Here is a 17,411-nt window from a genome sequence, read left to right on the forward strand (position 1 = left end):
AATGTAAGCTCTTCTGAATAATCAGCTAGAGGCATTCTTTCAAAATGTCAGTTTTGGAATAAAGTGTGTAGTTATTTATTGAAGTCTCCTGATTGATCTGAGTTCATTGTTAGAAACTGGACTGGATGTAAACAATAATGTCGTATGTAGGTTTAAATTCACAGAGTTTTGGTTTTTGTCTGAACACGTGTTGAACAGCTGCTGAGACAGGCTCCTAAAAGCTTTGAGACGTGAGTGAATCTGGTATCAGAGCACTCAGTAAGTGTGGCCCTCTACATGACTCTCATCTAATCTGCATATTGGATCAATGACAGTAATAAATGCTGCTGTATCGCTAAAATAATTTGACAGCTCGATCAAAACATCCATCCAGTGTCCATCAGACTGCGCAGGATTACAGCATGAAAGTTAATTCAGAGTGTCACAGCACTGGCCTCTGGGTTTATCGAGACACTTACAGTCAGCGTTAATGGAGGAACATTAGCTCATTAGTTAGCGTGTCTGCCATCATATGTGTCTGCAATGTGACATAATCACAAATTTCTACTTGGCCTGATGGTGAATGCAGCTCTGAGCGACACACTGCTCAGCTACTGCTGGCTTCTCTCTTCTGCTTAATGCCACCACACGCTAAAACCCGTCTCTTTATCAGGAACTGCGATGCCACAGAGCATGCTGCAGCAGGGACCGGCAGCACGAGCATAGTTTAAGGCTGAGGTCATGCTCGACAAAGACAGGTCTGATGTCACAGCGGCACAGAAATCCCAGGTACATCTGGTATCAACCATTAGATTCCCAGTTGGTTTGGCTGTATAACCTGGACTTTGTCACAAAGAATAATCTAATCTACCACTGCAGGGGGCATCTGTGTGAAAACAGGTGTGTGTTGGTAAGAGGCCAGATGAGGTCAGGGAGAGTTGAGGGTGAGGCAATGCTTTTATTCTTGTTGGAAAAGTTGCGTTTAGTCCTGGAAAATGCCCTCTAAGCACCCCAGCTGCCCTCCGTGCAACATCATATCCTCTGAAAAAAAAAGTACACATGGTCACCACTTGCAGGCTTTTAGTCCTTCACTCCAGGTCCTCATTTTACATGCAAATCTTACTAATCTCACGAATGCTGCAGCAAACGCAGCTGTCACTGATCACTTGTGTAATATCATCCACCAAGTTATACTAACTGCAATTTGACACTTTCTCATCTGAGGAAGAGAGGCGAACTGAACTGGCATCCTGCCAGAGTGCGTGGCCTCCACAGGTGGACGTGGACACTTGTTTTCACAGTTGGTGGATCATCAGTTTTTCTCACCTCCCCACCTCGCTGTCACTTGATGTGCAAAACTGAGGGTCACACCTGTGTTGTTGAGTTATCTGATGCCTGGAATTTGTTCTGCACATACCCTCTGATGGCCTAATTCTAGCTTCTGATATCAGAGAAATGTAGTTTTACCTAGAAATGTGCCTTTAGCCATTTTGTGTTAATCATCAGGCTGACTGGTTATTAAGGCTTTTTACTTGTAAGAAACAGCTACATACTGCATACCTATGTGGAAACGTCTTAAACAGCAGGCAAGAGATTGCTCTTAATTGTACATGCAACCAGTATGACTCATGTTGCAAACCCTGTTGTATTTCTACTGTGCTGCATGGTCTTTGCTGCAGAAGGCTGTGGAATACAGTCAGTCTTAAAATTTTTTATGCCCCCCCCCCCCCCCACAACCATCTGAAGATCAATACCAGCAGAACCAATGGGCTTGTGGTGAACTACAAGGCTTCAAATATGGATGTTGCTGCACAGAAGCTACAAACTGTTCAAATGTAGATGTTTCACACACATCTTCAACCCGGCAGCACAGAAGGTCTCCACAATCAGTACGGTTTGAAGGTGGAGCCCAAGATTAGTGTCACCAATTCAGTATCTGACCAGATCCCTTTCTGTTCCTGAGTTATGTTGGTTAAGACCTTCATGATGTCACAGTGAAGTTGACCTTGTCGTAATGTCATCACTTCATTTTATCATACGAGACATTTGTGTGAAACATATGAATTCTTGAGTTATGGTCAAAAATGGGTTTGTGTAGTCACAGTGACCTGTGACCACTAAAATCTAATCAGTTCAACCTCGAGTCCAAGTGAACCCTTGTGCCAAATATAAAGAAATTCTCTCAGGCTTTCCTGAGATACTGTGTTGACGAGAATGGGACGGACATATGGACGAACTGAGAACATCACCAATGGCATTCAAAGAAAAGTGTTGTCTTGCTGTGTAACTTGTGTCCTCCTGGACTGAAGGTGCTGGTGAAATGAGACGTGGAGGCATCCAGGTGAAATGACAGTCCATTTTATTGTTTCAGAACACAGCAGGCTACAGCAACCAGCTCCTCCAACTACCCCACCCCTTTGTAACAGCAGACCAATAAGAGCCCTCCTACACCCATTCTTCCACAGCCACACCCATCCAGCTAGGTCAGCTACACCCCCTTTGGAACAGCAGAGACACATCAGTGTCCACCTTTAAAGCAAGAAAATAGCTTGATATTTGGACCATGATTTCCAATTCATGTTTTTTTTATACAAAAGCTACACAATGTTACACTTGATCATCAGAATACAATTCAACTGATTAACTTTAGTGTTTGGACACCATTTAAAATGTGATCAGATTCTTTACTTTGATGGAGCATTACCACTAAAAAAACTCAACACTACCAGAGACTTAAAATACAAGGGACTGCAAAAACAAGAGATGAGTATCATAATTCAGAATGAAAAAAGCAAGCTAGAATCAGTTTGTACCATTACAGACTTGAGGAAAACAGAATAAAAAAGAAAAACAACCAAAAGAAGTAAAAATGAAAACAAAATACATAAAAAGGGTTTTTCAAAAATCAACTGTTGAGCTCAAAATCCATGTGTCATGTCAGGATTTAAAGTCAGCCCTCCGTCAGGCTGAGAGACCAGAACAGAACCGCACTTAAATCTAGTTTGTCCCAATGGAGTTCCCATAGACAGGAAACTCTGCTTGCTGTTGAGTCGTCTTCAGGCACTTTCTGAAACCCCGCCTCCTCCATATGGGCGAATCACGATGCAGGTTCATCCAGATCACATGATACAGCTGCAGAGGGAGGAGAGTGAGAATGAAAAAAAAAAAGAAAAAAAAGAAAGGAGGAATGAGGGGAAAAACAAGAGGTGAGGGGAAGGAGACCGGGCACAGGCGTTGGTTAAGACCACACACACAGATCAAACTCCATCAAACACACACCACATCACACAACTTTGCAATTAGGAGCAGTCTGAACATGCAGCAGCCACAGTGAGTGAACCCACTCCTCCCCCCTCAGCCTCTTCATCCAGACAGAAAAACTCCCCACTGTGTTTCCACACCAAAAGGGCTCAGAGTTATTTTCGGATAACAAAAGGCCACTGAGTGTGATGAGTCTTACCTAGTAGAAAGTGTAGTGTAATGTTGACGTTGTATTTACAGGTCGGTATCAAACCAGGCCAGTTGGTTGGAGTCGCCAGGAGGCAGGCCCTCTATCAGTTCCTGGGCGTGTCCCAGGTCAGGCAGCCCCTCTACAGGGGGGTAGTCCTGGCCAGGGTGGTGGCCGCCCAGATCGTGGTCCATCATGGGCTCCATACCCATCGAGTCCCCTCCGTAACCCCCCGAATGGAAGGAACGGTAGCTCGGGTCTGGGGGAGGGAGGAGTGGACGGAGGAGAGGCAGGGGAAGCAGAGCAGTTGTTAGAAGCATGTTAACAAACCAAGCGGTCACACAGTAGTATGATCATTCAAACGTGACACTACACAGCAACACAGCACACTGTCCATCCTCCAGCAGACAAATCTAGCAGCGCAACCACTTCAAACTCCAGCTGTTAAGGACTTTGAACAGGATTCAGCTAAACCTGTGGCTCAGTTCACTCTGTTTAGTTTGGTTCCACCAACAGAAACCCATCTGCTGTGCAGCGAGCAACTTCAAGTCTTTGTTTTCATTCGGCTGGCCAAGAGCCAATTAAAGCTGTTAGTGCTGGAGGAAGAGGAGCAGTGTAAATGAAAATACACAGCCAACCCTTGCCCCTATTGATCCGTACACAGTCTAAGGTCCTGGTACACCTGTAACTTTTAGATGGCCAACTGTGACAATATCTAAAAGCAGCAGTGTTGTGTTTCTTCAGAGCCAGCTGTCTTCTCCTGACTGACAGCGGGGATAAAATCAGTCTCCCTCCTCATCTTTATTGCCCTTTAACCAATGTCTCAAGTTGCCTGTGTGTCACCTTTAACAGCCAATCCTGTCATGAGCAGTACCAACAATAGACCGATGGAGCTCAGTCATTGGACTGTGATGAAATGTGGTTGTGTATCAACTAAAAGAGGGCAGAGGAGGTGCATGGAGAGGACAATGACTGAATCTAGTCAAATTAGTGAAAGAAAAAAAACTCAGCTAAAAACTTTTCTGTCGCAGCCTGTGGCATTTGTGACATCCCTGTCCCCTCCCGTGTTTCTCCTCCCAGCAGCCAGGTGAGGAGGTGACTTACCTTCCTGTCTGTAGCCCAGAGGCTCTCCCTGAGCTCCAATGTCCAAACCCAGGTCTCCAGTCTGCACAGCAACACACACACACACACACAGTCAGTGATGAGCAGGGCACACGCATCTGAGCATTTTGTACAAACATACTGATTAGCAATTTAAGTTGAATTTGAGCGCTCCATACCTCGTTCCAGGCCATTGGTTCCGTCCTGAAGAGCGAGCTGGTGAGTTCTACAGAGAGGCGTTTCTTGTAGTCTTGGGGTTTGTCCTCGGACATACGGAACAAAACTGCTGCAGCGTAGGTGGCTGAGGGAAGACGGTTTATAAAAAAAAAATACTTACTACAAACAGAAGCAATGCTCAGCTATCACAGACAAGAGGCCAGGTATTGCAATGATTATGGTTACAACATTCATGTTGCTTCACTTGCCCATATCAATTAAGTTTATGGAAAACTTCCACAAAAACATCATTTATAAGTGCCAGAGTTTTACCCAATCATAAGCACTCAGACTGGCTACTGTGACCATCTAAGTAGCCAGAGAGTAGTCTTACGTGAAAAAGCAGCTTGTAAAATGAGTGAGCGACTTTGTGAACATACCAACTCCTTCGTTGCGGCTGTGCAATAGCTCTGTGAGTGGGGCGGTGGCTCCCTCAGCCTCGATGGCCTCAGCGGCCTCTTTGTCCTGGGCCAGCTCACACAGGACGCCTGCTGCTACGCGCTGGATGTTCTCAATGGGAGAGTACAACAGCTGCACACACAAGCACAGACAGGATGCTTAGAAACATTTTCTCAACCATCACAGTACTCGCACATGATCTGAACAGATGCAACGAGCACAGATTCACATACACACAATAAATTAAACTTGTGGACATCCTGGTTAAAACCACGGTAGGGAGTGTTTTACAAACTATTTCAATGTGACAAAATTGACAGACATTTTTAATATCCACAGTCCCCGTTCAATCCTTAATGACAGCTTAAACAATGAAATCACAATATTCAGTTTAGACTTCCTGGAACCTTTAGCCCATTGCAGAGCTGAAGGTCATATTATGTGGGTGCACTTTTTAAAATGTACTTAAATAATGTGTTTTGGTGTGATGGGAACGTGACGACACAAACCGAACAGAGTGAGCCTGAGCTGCAAAATGTTTTCGTACCTGTACAAAGAGTGGAATGGTGTTGAGTCCTCTGATGACTATTCTGTTGTGGACGTCTCTGGCCAGGATGTGAAGTGCTCCTGTGCAGCCCTCCACAATCTCCTCCATACGAACTCCCTCCTAATGACAAAAGAAAACACAATTAGTTGGGTTTAAGCAGGTTGTGGTGGGAACTGTCTGGTGATAATCTTTTTTGAAGTGACCAAGAGAAATGCTGCACAACTAGTTAGTAACAAATCTGAACTCAGTTCTAGGTCAGGTTTAAATTGTGCTGGGGAACTGGGTGCATATCCCATTAATCCTGTCATGTTGGTGTTTTGTTGTGGAGCTGCGTGTTCACAGAAGTATTAAACAGTGTGTGTGTGTGTGTGTGTGTGTGTGTGTGTGTGTGCGTGCGCACGCTCTCACCACAAACTGCTGCTGCGTGCCTCCCATGCTGGTGCGTCTCTGTGTGTCTTGGTGTGCTCTGACCAGCAGCTGAACGAGTCTGGGGATGGCCCCCTGCTCCCTCAGAGGGGCGTGGTTTGCAGGGCACAGAGCCAGGTTACGGATCAGACCGACTGTAGCCTGACGGATGAACATAATTACATGTCAGTTATGCCGATTTTCAACTTAAGTTGGCCATCAAGCAGAATCGCTGTATAAATTTAAAAATGCATTGTTACATTGACAGTTTTTCATTTGGATAGTCCTTCCTTCTGACAGATCATGAGAGGACTCTGTTTATAATTTGAGACAAGCTTTGTCTCTATTGATACTGTGACAAGAGCAAGATTGGGCAAATGCTCATTTTCTGTGTCCATCGGTACAAATACACTTCAATAAACCAGAGGCCTGGACTTGTCGCTCAGGTATACTTTTGCAGTATCTGCATTGGACCGGGCCCAAAACAAGTAAAATGTGCCACGGGTTTGAGCCACATCAGCAGTCAGGCGCTGCATTCAGTCCTGACCCAAGGCTGCCTATGGATGAGTAGCCAACTACGCCTTTCCACAGAAGTAATACTGTGCATTTAAAACCAGGTTTGGCCCATTATTTTGGAGTCAAGGTGTGGTCAAGGGTAAAATGATTTTCACCACCAACACAACAGTATGAAGAGCTTATATGGCTGACTGCTGCTGGCAAGTCTGTGTGTGTGTGTGTGTGTGCACCTTAATAAGTGGCCAGTGTGATGGCGGATGCAGTAATTTGACGACCACAGGCAGGCCATAGTGCAGTCTGACAGCATTCTGTGCCATCTCTGCATCCTGGTGTCGAGATGTGAGGTGACGCAGGGCACAAATAGCTGGTTCTGTGATGTCTTCTCTGTCTCCAGCGCGAAGCACTGTGCGAACCAACGCTTCAATACCTCCAACCTACAGACAAGCGGATGATACAGCAGATTAACAGAGACACTAGAGATTCATTTTTACCAGGTGATATGAAAACATAAGTACAAGGGAGGAGGATATATCTTCTAGTCTTACATTGTAAATTTATACGGGACAAACTGTCTGACCTAAATATTTACATACAGCACTTGTCGAAATCAGTGACCAACTAATTTTATCATTGATTTAAGTGTACATTCATGATGAGTGTGCACTCACCTGGCAGACCATCATCTTGTTCTTGTAGTTGTTGCAGGTCAGATTGGACAGGATGCCGGCAGCACAGGTCACCACATTGATGTCGTCACTGCCGAGCAGCTGGACCAGAGTTCCTAGGAGACCCTCCATTCCCTCCTGGAGAGAAACACAATGGTGAAGTCAGCAAAAAGGAAGCGAAGGGAAGACTGGTACATTTTCCAAGAGCTCTGTCAATGTTTTGGTCAGAAGAATTTCAAGAATTTTAATGTGTTTCTCTCATCTTTCCACTGAGAAATGCTTTTTTTTATTTTTTTTTTATTTTTTTTTTTAAGTACAGAGGAAGAAAGATTTCAATGGTATAGGGAGCAGTTCTCATCACCTGTTTGGTGGCAGCATCTGATAAGTTCCTGAGAGTCCAGAGACAGTTCTGGACCAGTCTCTGGCTGGGGTCTGTCAGGTGGAGTCCCAGAGCCTGCATGCCTCCTGGAGAGAAGGACAAAGGTGGAAAGTTTGTGTTTACATACGTATATAATGTGTGAAACATCACAACATATTTCACATCACTACAGTTTTCTGTTTGCATGGCAATGGTTTCCATTATAAATGCATTAAAACTAAGCCAACAGAAACGACTTCAGCCATGAATACGTAGTATAGATAAAATGATATTTAATGTTCGGGAGACCAAACCTACCAGCTTCTACAATAGCAGGCTTGTTACTGGAGCAGACTGACAGAACTTTGAGAACACGGCTTGTGGTCCACAGCAGCTTCTCATAGGTGTAAGTCCTCATGATGTTAACCAACGCCTGGGGGCCACCACTGGCCAAGATTATCAACTACACAAGAAGAGAACAAAAGGGTTAGGGGTGAGTTTTACAGTAAGAAAGAGGCTAATTTACTACACACTGCCACAAACCCCTCACCTTGCTTTCCTGGTTGCCATAGGCCAGTATCTGAAGACAGTCAGTGGTGATGGCCAGGAACTTGACATTGGTCTTATTGAGCAGAGCCACCATTTTCTGTAGTCCCCCAGCTAAACGGACAGCCATCTTGGCTCCTTCCTGGTGCAGGAGGAGGTTGTGGAGAGTGGTAATGGCATAGAACAGGACAGAGTCCACTGGTGAACTGCAGAGCAAACAAGACTTATTAGATTTCGGTCCCACGGGGAAATAACAACTGCATCTGTATTAGATTAGGTTTCTCAAAAGACCTTCTTTTCCACATCCTCTGACTTTGATTTGTTGACAGTTAAAACTTTTCATGTTTCTCGATTGACAGTTGACAGGCCACTGAGCCAAAAAGTAGTAAAATAAAATTATGCTCATTTTGAAAAGCTCTGAATTGAAACAAAAACTAGTTTTGGCCAAAAAGTTTTTGACCATAGAAACATCCCACCACAGAGCTTTCTGCCTTCCTGTGCCGGTGAGCTACAGTATCCTTTCACATACCCGAGCATTTTAACTAGAGCTGGGATTCCTCCAGACTTGAAAATAGCCAGCAGACCCTCTCTGTGATGGGACAGGTTGTGGAGTGTTCCTGCGGTGCAGCGAGCTGTCTCCACATCGTTTGTGTTCTGCATGGTCCTGACAATAGCAGACACCATTTGAGGGGAGCGCATGATGGCGTGGCGGGAAGCCTCTTTCTTTGAGAGCTGGTGGACCATCACTGCTGCTTTGTTTACTACAACCTGGACGAGGTAGACACAAATGTTAGGGAATGACAGGAAAACAAGACACACAAAAAAACTATTCAGAGTCAGTACTGAGCCAAAGGTTTCATGGGCAACTCACCTGGTCCTCATCGTTGAGTAGTTTGGTGAGTTCTGGTATGGCTCTGGTCGCCAGCTCAGCGTCATCTTGATAGTTGATCAGATTGACCACAGCATGTTTGAGCATTTGCGACGGCTCTGCCAGCCTCTGAACATTGGTGGGGTTTGCTGAATCATACTGTGTGGTGGGGATCTGCATGCCCTCCTCAAGAGTCTCTGGGAACATCGCTGCACGCACCCGCTGGGCGCGCGTCATGGCATACTGACCGTCTATGTCTAGCAGAGACAGAACAATAGTTGTTTTGTTGTAAGCTGTTTTGTTATATTGGGATTCAAGCTGCTATCTGGGCAGCAAACAGGTCTTCCTGAAAAGATGAACAATCTGACTTACCTTGTACTTGTTCTTGGGAGAAGTTCTGGTTGAAGCCCTGCTCCCACTCATACATGACCTGGTTGTCGACATCCTCCTCCTCAGGGTTGCCCTTTCCACTGAGGGAAGGAGCAGTTGTGGTGGCCCCTGAATGGATGCCTGAATCCAGGTAAGACTGTTGCTGCCAGTGACTGACTGCCGCCTTACGGTCAGGCTCCATGGCCATGTCTAACTCCATCAGATCAGCTGGAGAGAGGCAAAGCATTAGAAAATACACATCAACCAATGGAAAAAACATTTGCAAAAGTCAGTCTAACTAAGCTTGCAGTAGACAATTATAAGAAGAAATCAACATATTGAATTTGGTAATGCACATGAAATTCTTGTATACACTGTCAATGACAAAATCACAAAGCAAAGAATAGGTATTGTCAGCTATTGTCAGTGATTTCTAAGGAAGAGTGTGGAGTTATAATAATAATAATATACCAGATATAATGAAAATAACAACACCCACAAAATGATTGCCAAGAATAGTAATCACAATTATTAATCCAGTCATATGAAGCCAAGTGTCCCACTTTATGTTGAAACATTTCTACAAATATTCATGTTGGAGGGTATCAGCTGCCTCAACAATGGTTCCTAGCCACTTAAATCAATGGATTTCTAACCTGCTTCTCGTGGTACCTTTCCCCCACATTTCCATACTGTAGTGATATGTGTGATTTACCAGTAAAAGCATAAAGTTTGATTTCACATGTGCTCCAAGACCCAAATTGAAATCAATAACTAATTCACTTTGATCTAATGAGAACATAAATCCACACCAGGAGCACTGCTGCAATGTTTAACACACTGCATTCTGCTCAATGCATGTGTGTGTGTGTGTGTGAGGAGATTAATGCAGACAAATGAAATTGAAGCTACAGAAAGCAAGGAGGTGAAAGAGTTTGAGCGTGTGTCTGAAAATTATTAACTCACCCTGGGAAGCCATGTTCCTTTCTCAAACCACGGCTGACACAGCTTCCTGATCTGAAACAGAAAAAAAAAAGAAGCAGTCAGTCAAACTGCCTCAGTGGCATCTCACCTTCCATCTTTACCTTTCCTCTACCCTGCTCACTGCCAGTCCTCTTTCCTTCCAGTCCAACATCAGAAAAAGATCACAGCAGAGGTAAAAGCAGGAAAAGAGACTGTTGGAAATGAACGGCAGTCTTGCTTCAAAACAAACGGTCCAGACAAGTGACTTTCCAGTGCCTTCTTTCCTTTCCTGCCTCCTCCCTTTCTTGGATTTCCTCCCTCTGTTTTAGTCAGACATGCAAACAGCAGCAGTTCACACACAAAGCCACCATTAAGCGAAACAGCTCGCCACTATTTAGGTGAGGGAGGACAGGGGAAGTGGAGCACTGGGTGGAGCGAAGGGGGGGTGGGGTGGGCATACACATTCCTGTGCTGGCTTTGAAGCTGAAACTACACTTTGCAGGAAAGTAAACACTAGCAATGGCATGAGAGAGGTAGAGCAATTGAGAGGGGATTAATTCAGAAAAACAAGGAAAATTTAAACAGAGGTATTATAAATTCATACTCAAAGATAAATGTTATGACAGCATGCACAAAAGCAGGAAATGGGACAAATGCAGAAGAAAATCCTGGCTAAAAGGAGACAGAAACGGGGGCTGTGTATCCATAGAATCAGAAAACCTTTTGTCAGACCATTTCAAAAGTTCATCAGTGGTTGTTCCTTGATGGATTCTACAGGAAAATAGAGACCAAATCCTTTTCAGTCATGGCGTACCAGTTTGGACATGTTTCAGTACCAAACAGGCACACTACAGGAAAACGAGAGTATGGCAAACAAAGAGCCATGAACTGATTCACACCTCACTACAGAAAGATGTGCTGGCTAAGACAGACTTTCCTGCAGTGAAGTGACAAAGATAAAACCACAGACCTGCCACAGACCAGACATTGATACTGTGCCCACGTATGTTTAGCACCATTCGGAAAACACATTCAGACAATGCAAATGAGCACTAGACACTGAATTAAGCGCAACCAAGTGTACAGCCTTTGTTTTCTATATGTCTATTATAACATACAGGAAGAAAAAGCTGCTTAACATCAGCATTATGCTCTTGCCTGCCAGAGCAACCGCTGTACTAGTGGCTAAAAGTCTCAAGACAACAGGCTTTTGTTCACTCCAACCTTGTGTCAACTAGCTATGAACTCATATTGAATGAACCCAAAATCAACTCTTTTTTGAAGATTTTTGTCCCTATGTAAAGTAATTGTGCTAGATTCAAAAGGCCACGAGAAATATAATTAGCTAGTTCAAGTTTTTTGTGGTCATTCACACATTTTAGGTGATGAAATATGAGTGGCATACCATAAAATGCTCTCTTCTACTTTGAGAGGTGTGACCTCATTTTTGTTGCACAAACTGAAAGGAAATACTACCTCACAGCCCCCGTTTCAGAGATATCAACCTTGGCTGCCAGCTGTCAACATGTCTTAATGTTATGCGACACCTTGATTGTTTCTGTACAAACTCTTTCAGAAGCAAAAACAGGCCACAATACAAACAATACAGAGTGCCTTTTCTTTTTAAACTGGTTGGCCAAAGGAATCGTAAAATTGATATTTAAGATCACCATTGCAGTTGCTCCCCTTGTTCTACAGTTTTAATAGCTTTTTCTTTGGGCCTTTCCTTTTTCTCCTTCCTGCAAAACACTCTACGTTGTAAGGAGTCCAAAACAGTAACATCATTGAATCAGATAAAGCACAAAGAGAGGAGTAAATGACCTATAAGCGGACATGCAGAAACAGCCAGGCATAAAGTGATATAAAGCAGTCTGGCATGAGTGCCAGTGAATGTGTAGGAGTTTTGTGGAGTTAAATGGCTACCAATATGCAAATACACCCAAGGATAGCTAAAAACACTGCTCTGGATTACTTCCCTCCTCTCACACCCACACCACCCCAGCTCAGCTGTGTCATTAAAACACAATTCTGAGTCAGGCTCCAGGACTGCTGTTTCTAACCACAAAGGCACCAACTCAAATTCACTGTTCACACACCATCCTGCCAAGCTTTGCGGGCCTGCCCTCACATAACCTAACCCTGCCCTAATGGGAGCCATATGTCCCATACAAGGCTGCATACAAATCAAACATTCAATCAAAGAGCACAGTGGAACCATTTATCATTCATACAAGTGGAAAATGTGGGTCTTTACATCTGGCGTTGGAAGCTGAGCCGATGATAGTTTTTTTGATGGGCAAACAAGCAGAGTCTGGTCTCCAATTGAGAGACTCAAATGGCAGCCTTACCCTACAGTCAGACTCTGAGCGTTAACACAAAAAAACCCATTCCAGTAAGAGTTCCTAGATATCAGGCTTGCAGCCCGGCCACAAAAAAACTGAGCGAGAGGTCTCTTTGAAGCCAGATGTGGAATACAATATGTAGAGTTGTGCCTGGTCCAGTTAAAAGCCATCTAACTGAAACCAGATGACTAATGAGTGACACACCAGTCAGATGGTTGTCTTGGCTGTGGTATGTGGGATGAATCAAGGTATTTGCACCCATCGGGAGCTGAGGAAAAGGCAGAAGTCACATTCTTTACTAGATCCATCAAACAGGTATTTTATACTCTTGGCACAGACAAATGTGAATGTAGATGGCAGGGTAATGTGCATGCACACACAGGCACAAAAACCCTCTAAAGTGAAGTGTAATCACAGCACTACTGTCCCAGGAAAGCCCTCAAATGACAGGCTTACTGTTCCAGCACAGAACGGGATGGCCAGGAATAGCGTACTTCAGTCTTACTGCCCTGAACGTTGTAAAGAAAAACATGATGTTCATTTAGAGCGCCGGACTTCATAATGTGTGAATGTCGAACAAGAATCAACAGAACATAAAGGTGATTTCTGTTGAGAGGAAGTTTGGTTTTAATGCTGCCTCACAGTGCAGACAAGGCTACCAATGTAGACTATCAGGCTGGCTCTATTCAAAGCATAGAGAATACAACTCACAGACAGAGCTGGATGAAGTAAAGCTAAGACCTTGGTACTACACAAAGGCAGGAAATTAAAACAAATATAAACGATTCAAGAAAAGATTATTTCAACCACAAAGAATGTATGAATGAAAGAGATTTGACGCATCACATACAGGATAATAACTTTGGCTCTCTGAAACATCAGGGTTTCCCACATGTAGAGCTTGTTAAATTGCTCAGAGGGCATCTCAATCAGGATTACGCATCATGAAGCCAGATGACTGACAACTATCATGAGAAATTCATTTCAACGCCAACAAATAATCTAAAAAAAAAAAAAAAAGGTTATTACAGGTCCTCAGTGACACCGATGAGGACTAATATACCAAGTTTTACCAATTATCTTAAAACATCAGCAGCTAACTAAGCATGGGTGAAACAAACCTGTAAGCTTTGAGAGAAATCTAGCATTTTAAAAAACACCTTCAAGCAAAAGAATATATTAATTACAAATGCAGCAACACTAAAAAAAATCCTCAGTCAAATCCCTGCACCGTGAATATCAGCTCATTCCTTTTTAATTTGTAGAAACTTTAAATAACTCAATCATAGGAGAGTTGGAAAAATCATATCCATTTATTCATAGCTGGAACTCAAAGCAGCTAAACACATCTAAACTCTCCAATCCCATTTCCTCTCAATGAATGGAAAGAAACAGGCATTCTGTCAGCAAATTTGAATCAGACTGCTACAAAGTGCGTTCAGGTGAGCCCCAAGGTTTACTTTCTGCAAAGAAAGGGGAAAAAAAATTATATGAAACACACTTCCTCTAAATTGCATTTCACTCTTTTGGCCTGCAGACATTTGTGGCCTAATTTCACAGTCTCTCCCTGGCATTCTGTGGCATTTCAATAACACAAAATTAATTTGTAAGAGGAAATATACAGTGCATGGGGTAAAGAACTATTTATAGAGAACAGGGCTTCAAAAGAGCTAAATCCATCTTAAGTTCTGCACAGCCCATTTCCTCTCAAGTGAAAAAACACTGAGTTCAATACATCCATATGAGTAAATGACCCAAACGAGCCGCATTATCGGCGCAAGCAGAGAGACAGGAGCTGCCACGGGCCTTAGTGCTAGCCACCTAATGTGCAGGGTCAGCAACACTCACTGCTGGCTGCCAACAATACAGTGAGCTCAATGCCTGCAGCCGCTGCAGCGTTTGGTGTGTCTCTCAACTGCACAATGATGGATGCCCACAGAGACACGCGAGCTCCAGGAAACATCCCAGCAACTTCCACTTGATAACGCCTATCCTTGTTCTGCTCGATATTTATTAATCTATTTAAAATGGGAAAAATAAGACTGCGTAGGCTGAGTGCAGCACAAAAACACATAAAAATCCTTAAAACTTAATCTGTATTTATTGTCAATAGGTGTTAAAGAACTTTCATTCATAGATAGTTGAGAATCCTTTCTTTGCCACTTCATGGACGGCACAGGTGATTTTATCAGAAATGTATTTTGGGAAAAATCTAAATGAACATCACTATTTTCATGTAAGGTCATACGTTTAGAAATCTGGCTCAGACCTAAAAGCGGAATACAAATTACCATCTAAATGCGCACCCACACAGGATGTTGGTCATTAAGAAAGAAAACGCACAGTTTTAGGTAATGACAGTACCGCTGGAAAGGTTCGTGGCAACAATCGCCTTGCAAGTGGATTACCTCAAACCACTACCGGTCTCGGATGTAGGCTACACCCGCGCATCCGTCTTAAAAATTTTAATGCACCATTAGAAGAAAATTTTTGCTGACGAGATGACAGGTTGTTCAGTTTTGTTTTTTGTTCCGCTGTGTAACCTGACCGGGGATTTCACAGGAGGGACCGCAGAAAGACGAATAAAGTAAATACCTTTAACCTGTTCTCAAAAACACAAACCCGACAGTCAAACACAATGCAGTCATTTCTGTTGCATGAAAACACCACAGACAGATGATATCACCCCGGCAATTGTGTAAAAACTCGACCCTGCCTTGTCATTATTATCTAAAATAAAGCACGCAGTTTAGCTTCAGAGCAGCCGTGAATCACTAGAAAATCTGGAGCCGCTGGGTGACATGTCAGGCGACCAACTCATTGTTTTTAATGAAACCAAAACATAACCCATGACGTGTAAAAAGAAATACCATAAAACCCCACCGCCCGATCCTCCTGAGTCACCAAACCACATTGAACAAACTCACGCCATCCCAGCACTTGTTTTGTACATCGGCAGGATGGCGAAAAGCAGCCAGGTGTCCAACTTTTCCCCCCGTAGAAAACCCGCCTGTCCCTCCTTCCAGCAGGCAAACAAACGCACGTATGATCGTGCAATGGGACCATGAGATAAAGTTTAACACCCGATATAACATTTAAGTAAAAGAAACATATCTACACAAACTCAACTATCCGAACAATAGTGTGCTGCACCCCCTGTCCCCCCACAGCTGCTGGCTGGCCCTGACTTTCTTGCTAACACCACTGACTCAAATTTCACACTGTGGCTCCTCCTCGTCTTCCTCCCAGAGCTCCGCGGCTGGGAGGAATTTTGTCGGTCTTTGTTTAAAAGGACGAGAGGAAAACACTCTCTCACGGGCCCTTCACCTAAAATAAACGTGAATATAAAACATAAATATGAGTTAAGAGCGACGCCAGCAAAGGCCTCGTTAAACATTAAACTTTCCATCGGTTTTCAGCTTTCTGAAGTTCCGGCTAAACTTTGGATGAAACGCTGGCGTCAACGTTAGCCCACTTCAACAGCTTTCGTGACTTGGCTAACGTTAATTAGCGTTTGCTAACTTAGTTTTACCATGTAGAGCAGTACGCATGGTCCAAATGCACCGAGCTTTACTCGCGTGTAGCTCCCCAATTACTTACTGCATGTTAAGATAAACCAGCTGCAAAAACAACCCACCAAAAGGCGAAACTCAAGTGGAGCAAACATGAGTCAGAATAGTGGAATGTGGCCAGCTGCAAAGTGGGCTAATAGTAGTTAAGCTAACTAACCGAGGTTATCGTTAGCTAACATTAACTATTCAAACAAGCGAGGACACAACATCGGCGCTTACTCCCGAATCCCGTTTAAGGTTTGCGTATAAACTGGACGGCAATAAAATCCATCTCATACATCTGGCTATTCGTCAACTACTGTTTGTATCACCCAACGCCAGCCCCGCGCTATGATAAAGTCAGTAAGTATCGCCTCTAAAATATGTATGTTCCCTTTAGGCGGTGGCTGGCATATCCCAAATATGTGCCGTGAAAGCAGCTGGCTCGCTAGCTGCGGCAGCAGCGGCGGCGGCGGCGGCAGCAGCAGCAGCAGCAGCATCCCCGGCCGGCCCGCACACAACAACCGTCTCCATTCCTACTGGCAAGAGCCCGACAAGAAAAGAGGGAGAAACTGAACAGAGCCGATAGTTTGAATGTTGAAGCCTACCCTTGTCAACACAGAGAGTCCGTCCACTCGGATCCTGGAGAGTAAAGACCACTCAGTAATGGAAAAAGTCGAGGAAAATGTGAGGACGAGCGTCAGCGGGAGCCCTCGTCCACTCCCTCTGCAGTCAATCAGTCGTAACTTCGCCGGAACAGTAGAGACTGAAAAATGTAAGATGGCGGCGCGTTTATATAGACCGGAGAACACCTCCAGTGGTCACATATCCTGCCGTGAGCTCAGATAAAATAGAAACTAAAATCAGAAGAATCTTTGATTCATGTCACTATTACGCGTCTTGACATACATTTACCTACCACAATGACTGCATGCCTTGGTTGTGAGTTTTAGTTTGCATTACTAAAGTAAAGTTAGCCAAAATCAATGTCTACAGCATGAGTATGAATACACAATTGAATGAAGTTCCGGCGCACTAGAAAAGGGAAATCCGATTCCTTTCCCCAAGTAAAGCCTCTAGGACAGTGAAAAAAACGGATAATTTCCTGCATCTATGCAGAGTGACACAGTGAGCATTT

The 17,411-nt window shown here is 43.9% G+C and overlaps 1 protein-coding gene across 1 annotated transcript; it reads right to left on the reverse strand.

The window, feature by feature from the left end:
* Positions 1–2,327: 2,327 nt before the first annotated feature.
* ctnnb1 (catenin (cadherin-associated protein), beta 1) lies at positions 2,328–17,021 on the reverse strand. Its single transcript, XM_041941678.1, has 17 exons — positions 16,882–17,021; positions 10,384–10,434; positions 9,421–9,645; positions 9,052–9,305; positions 8,710–8,948; positions 8,185–8,386; positions 7,953–8,097; positions 7,638–7,741; positions 7,280–7,414; positions 6,842–7,045; positions 6,099–6,257; positions 5,691–5,810; positions 5,125–5,275; positions 4,708–4,829; positions 4,532–4,592; positions 3,440–3,686; positions 2,328–3,111 (listed from the first exon to the last, which is right to left on the reverse strand). Exons 2-16 carry the CDS (start codon positions 10,394–10,396, stop codon positions 3,475–3,477), a joined length of 2,346 nt encoding a protein of 781 aa, XP_041797612.1. The 5' UTR covers positions 10,397–10,434; positions 16,882–17,021; the 3' UTR covers positions 2,328–3,111; positions 3,440–3,474.
* Positions 17,022–17,411: the final 390 nt, after the last annotated feature.

Source organism: Chelmon rostratus, chromosome 8, assembly GCF_017976325.1.
Source record: "Chelmon rostratus isolate fCheRos1 chromosome 8, fCheRos1.pri, whole genome shotgun sequence".
Taxonomy (NCBI): Eukaryota; Metazoa; Chordata; class Actinopteri; order Chaetodontiformes; family Chaetodontidae; genus Chelmon; species Chelmon rostratus.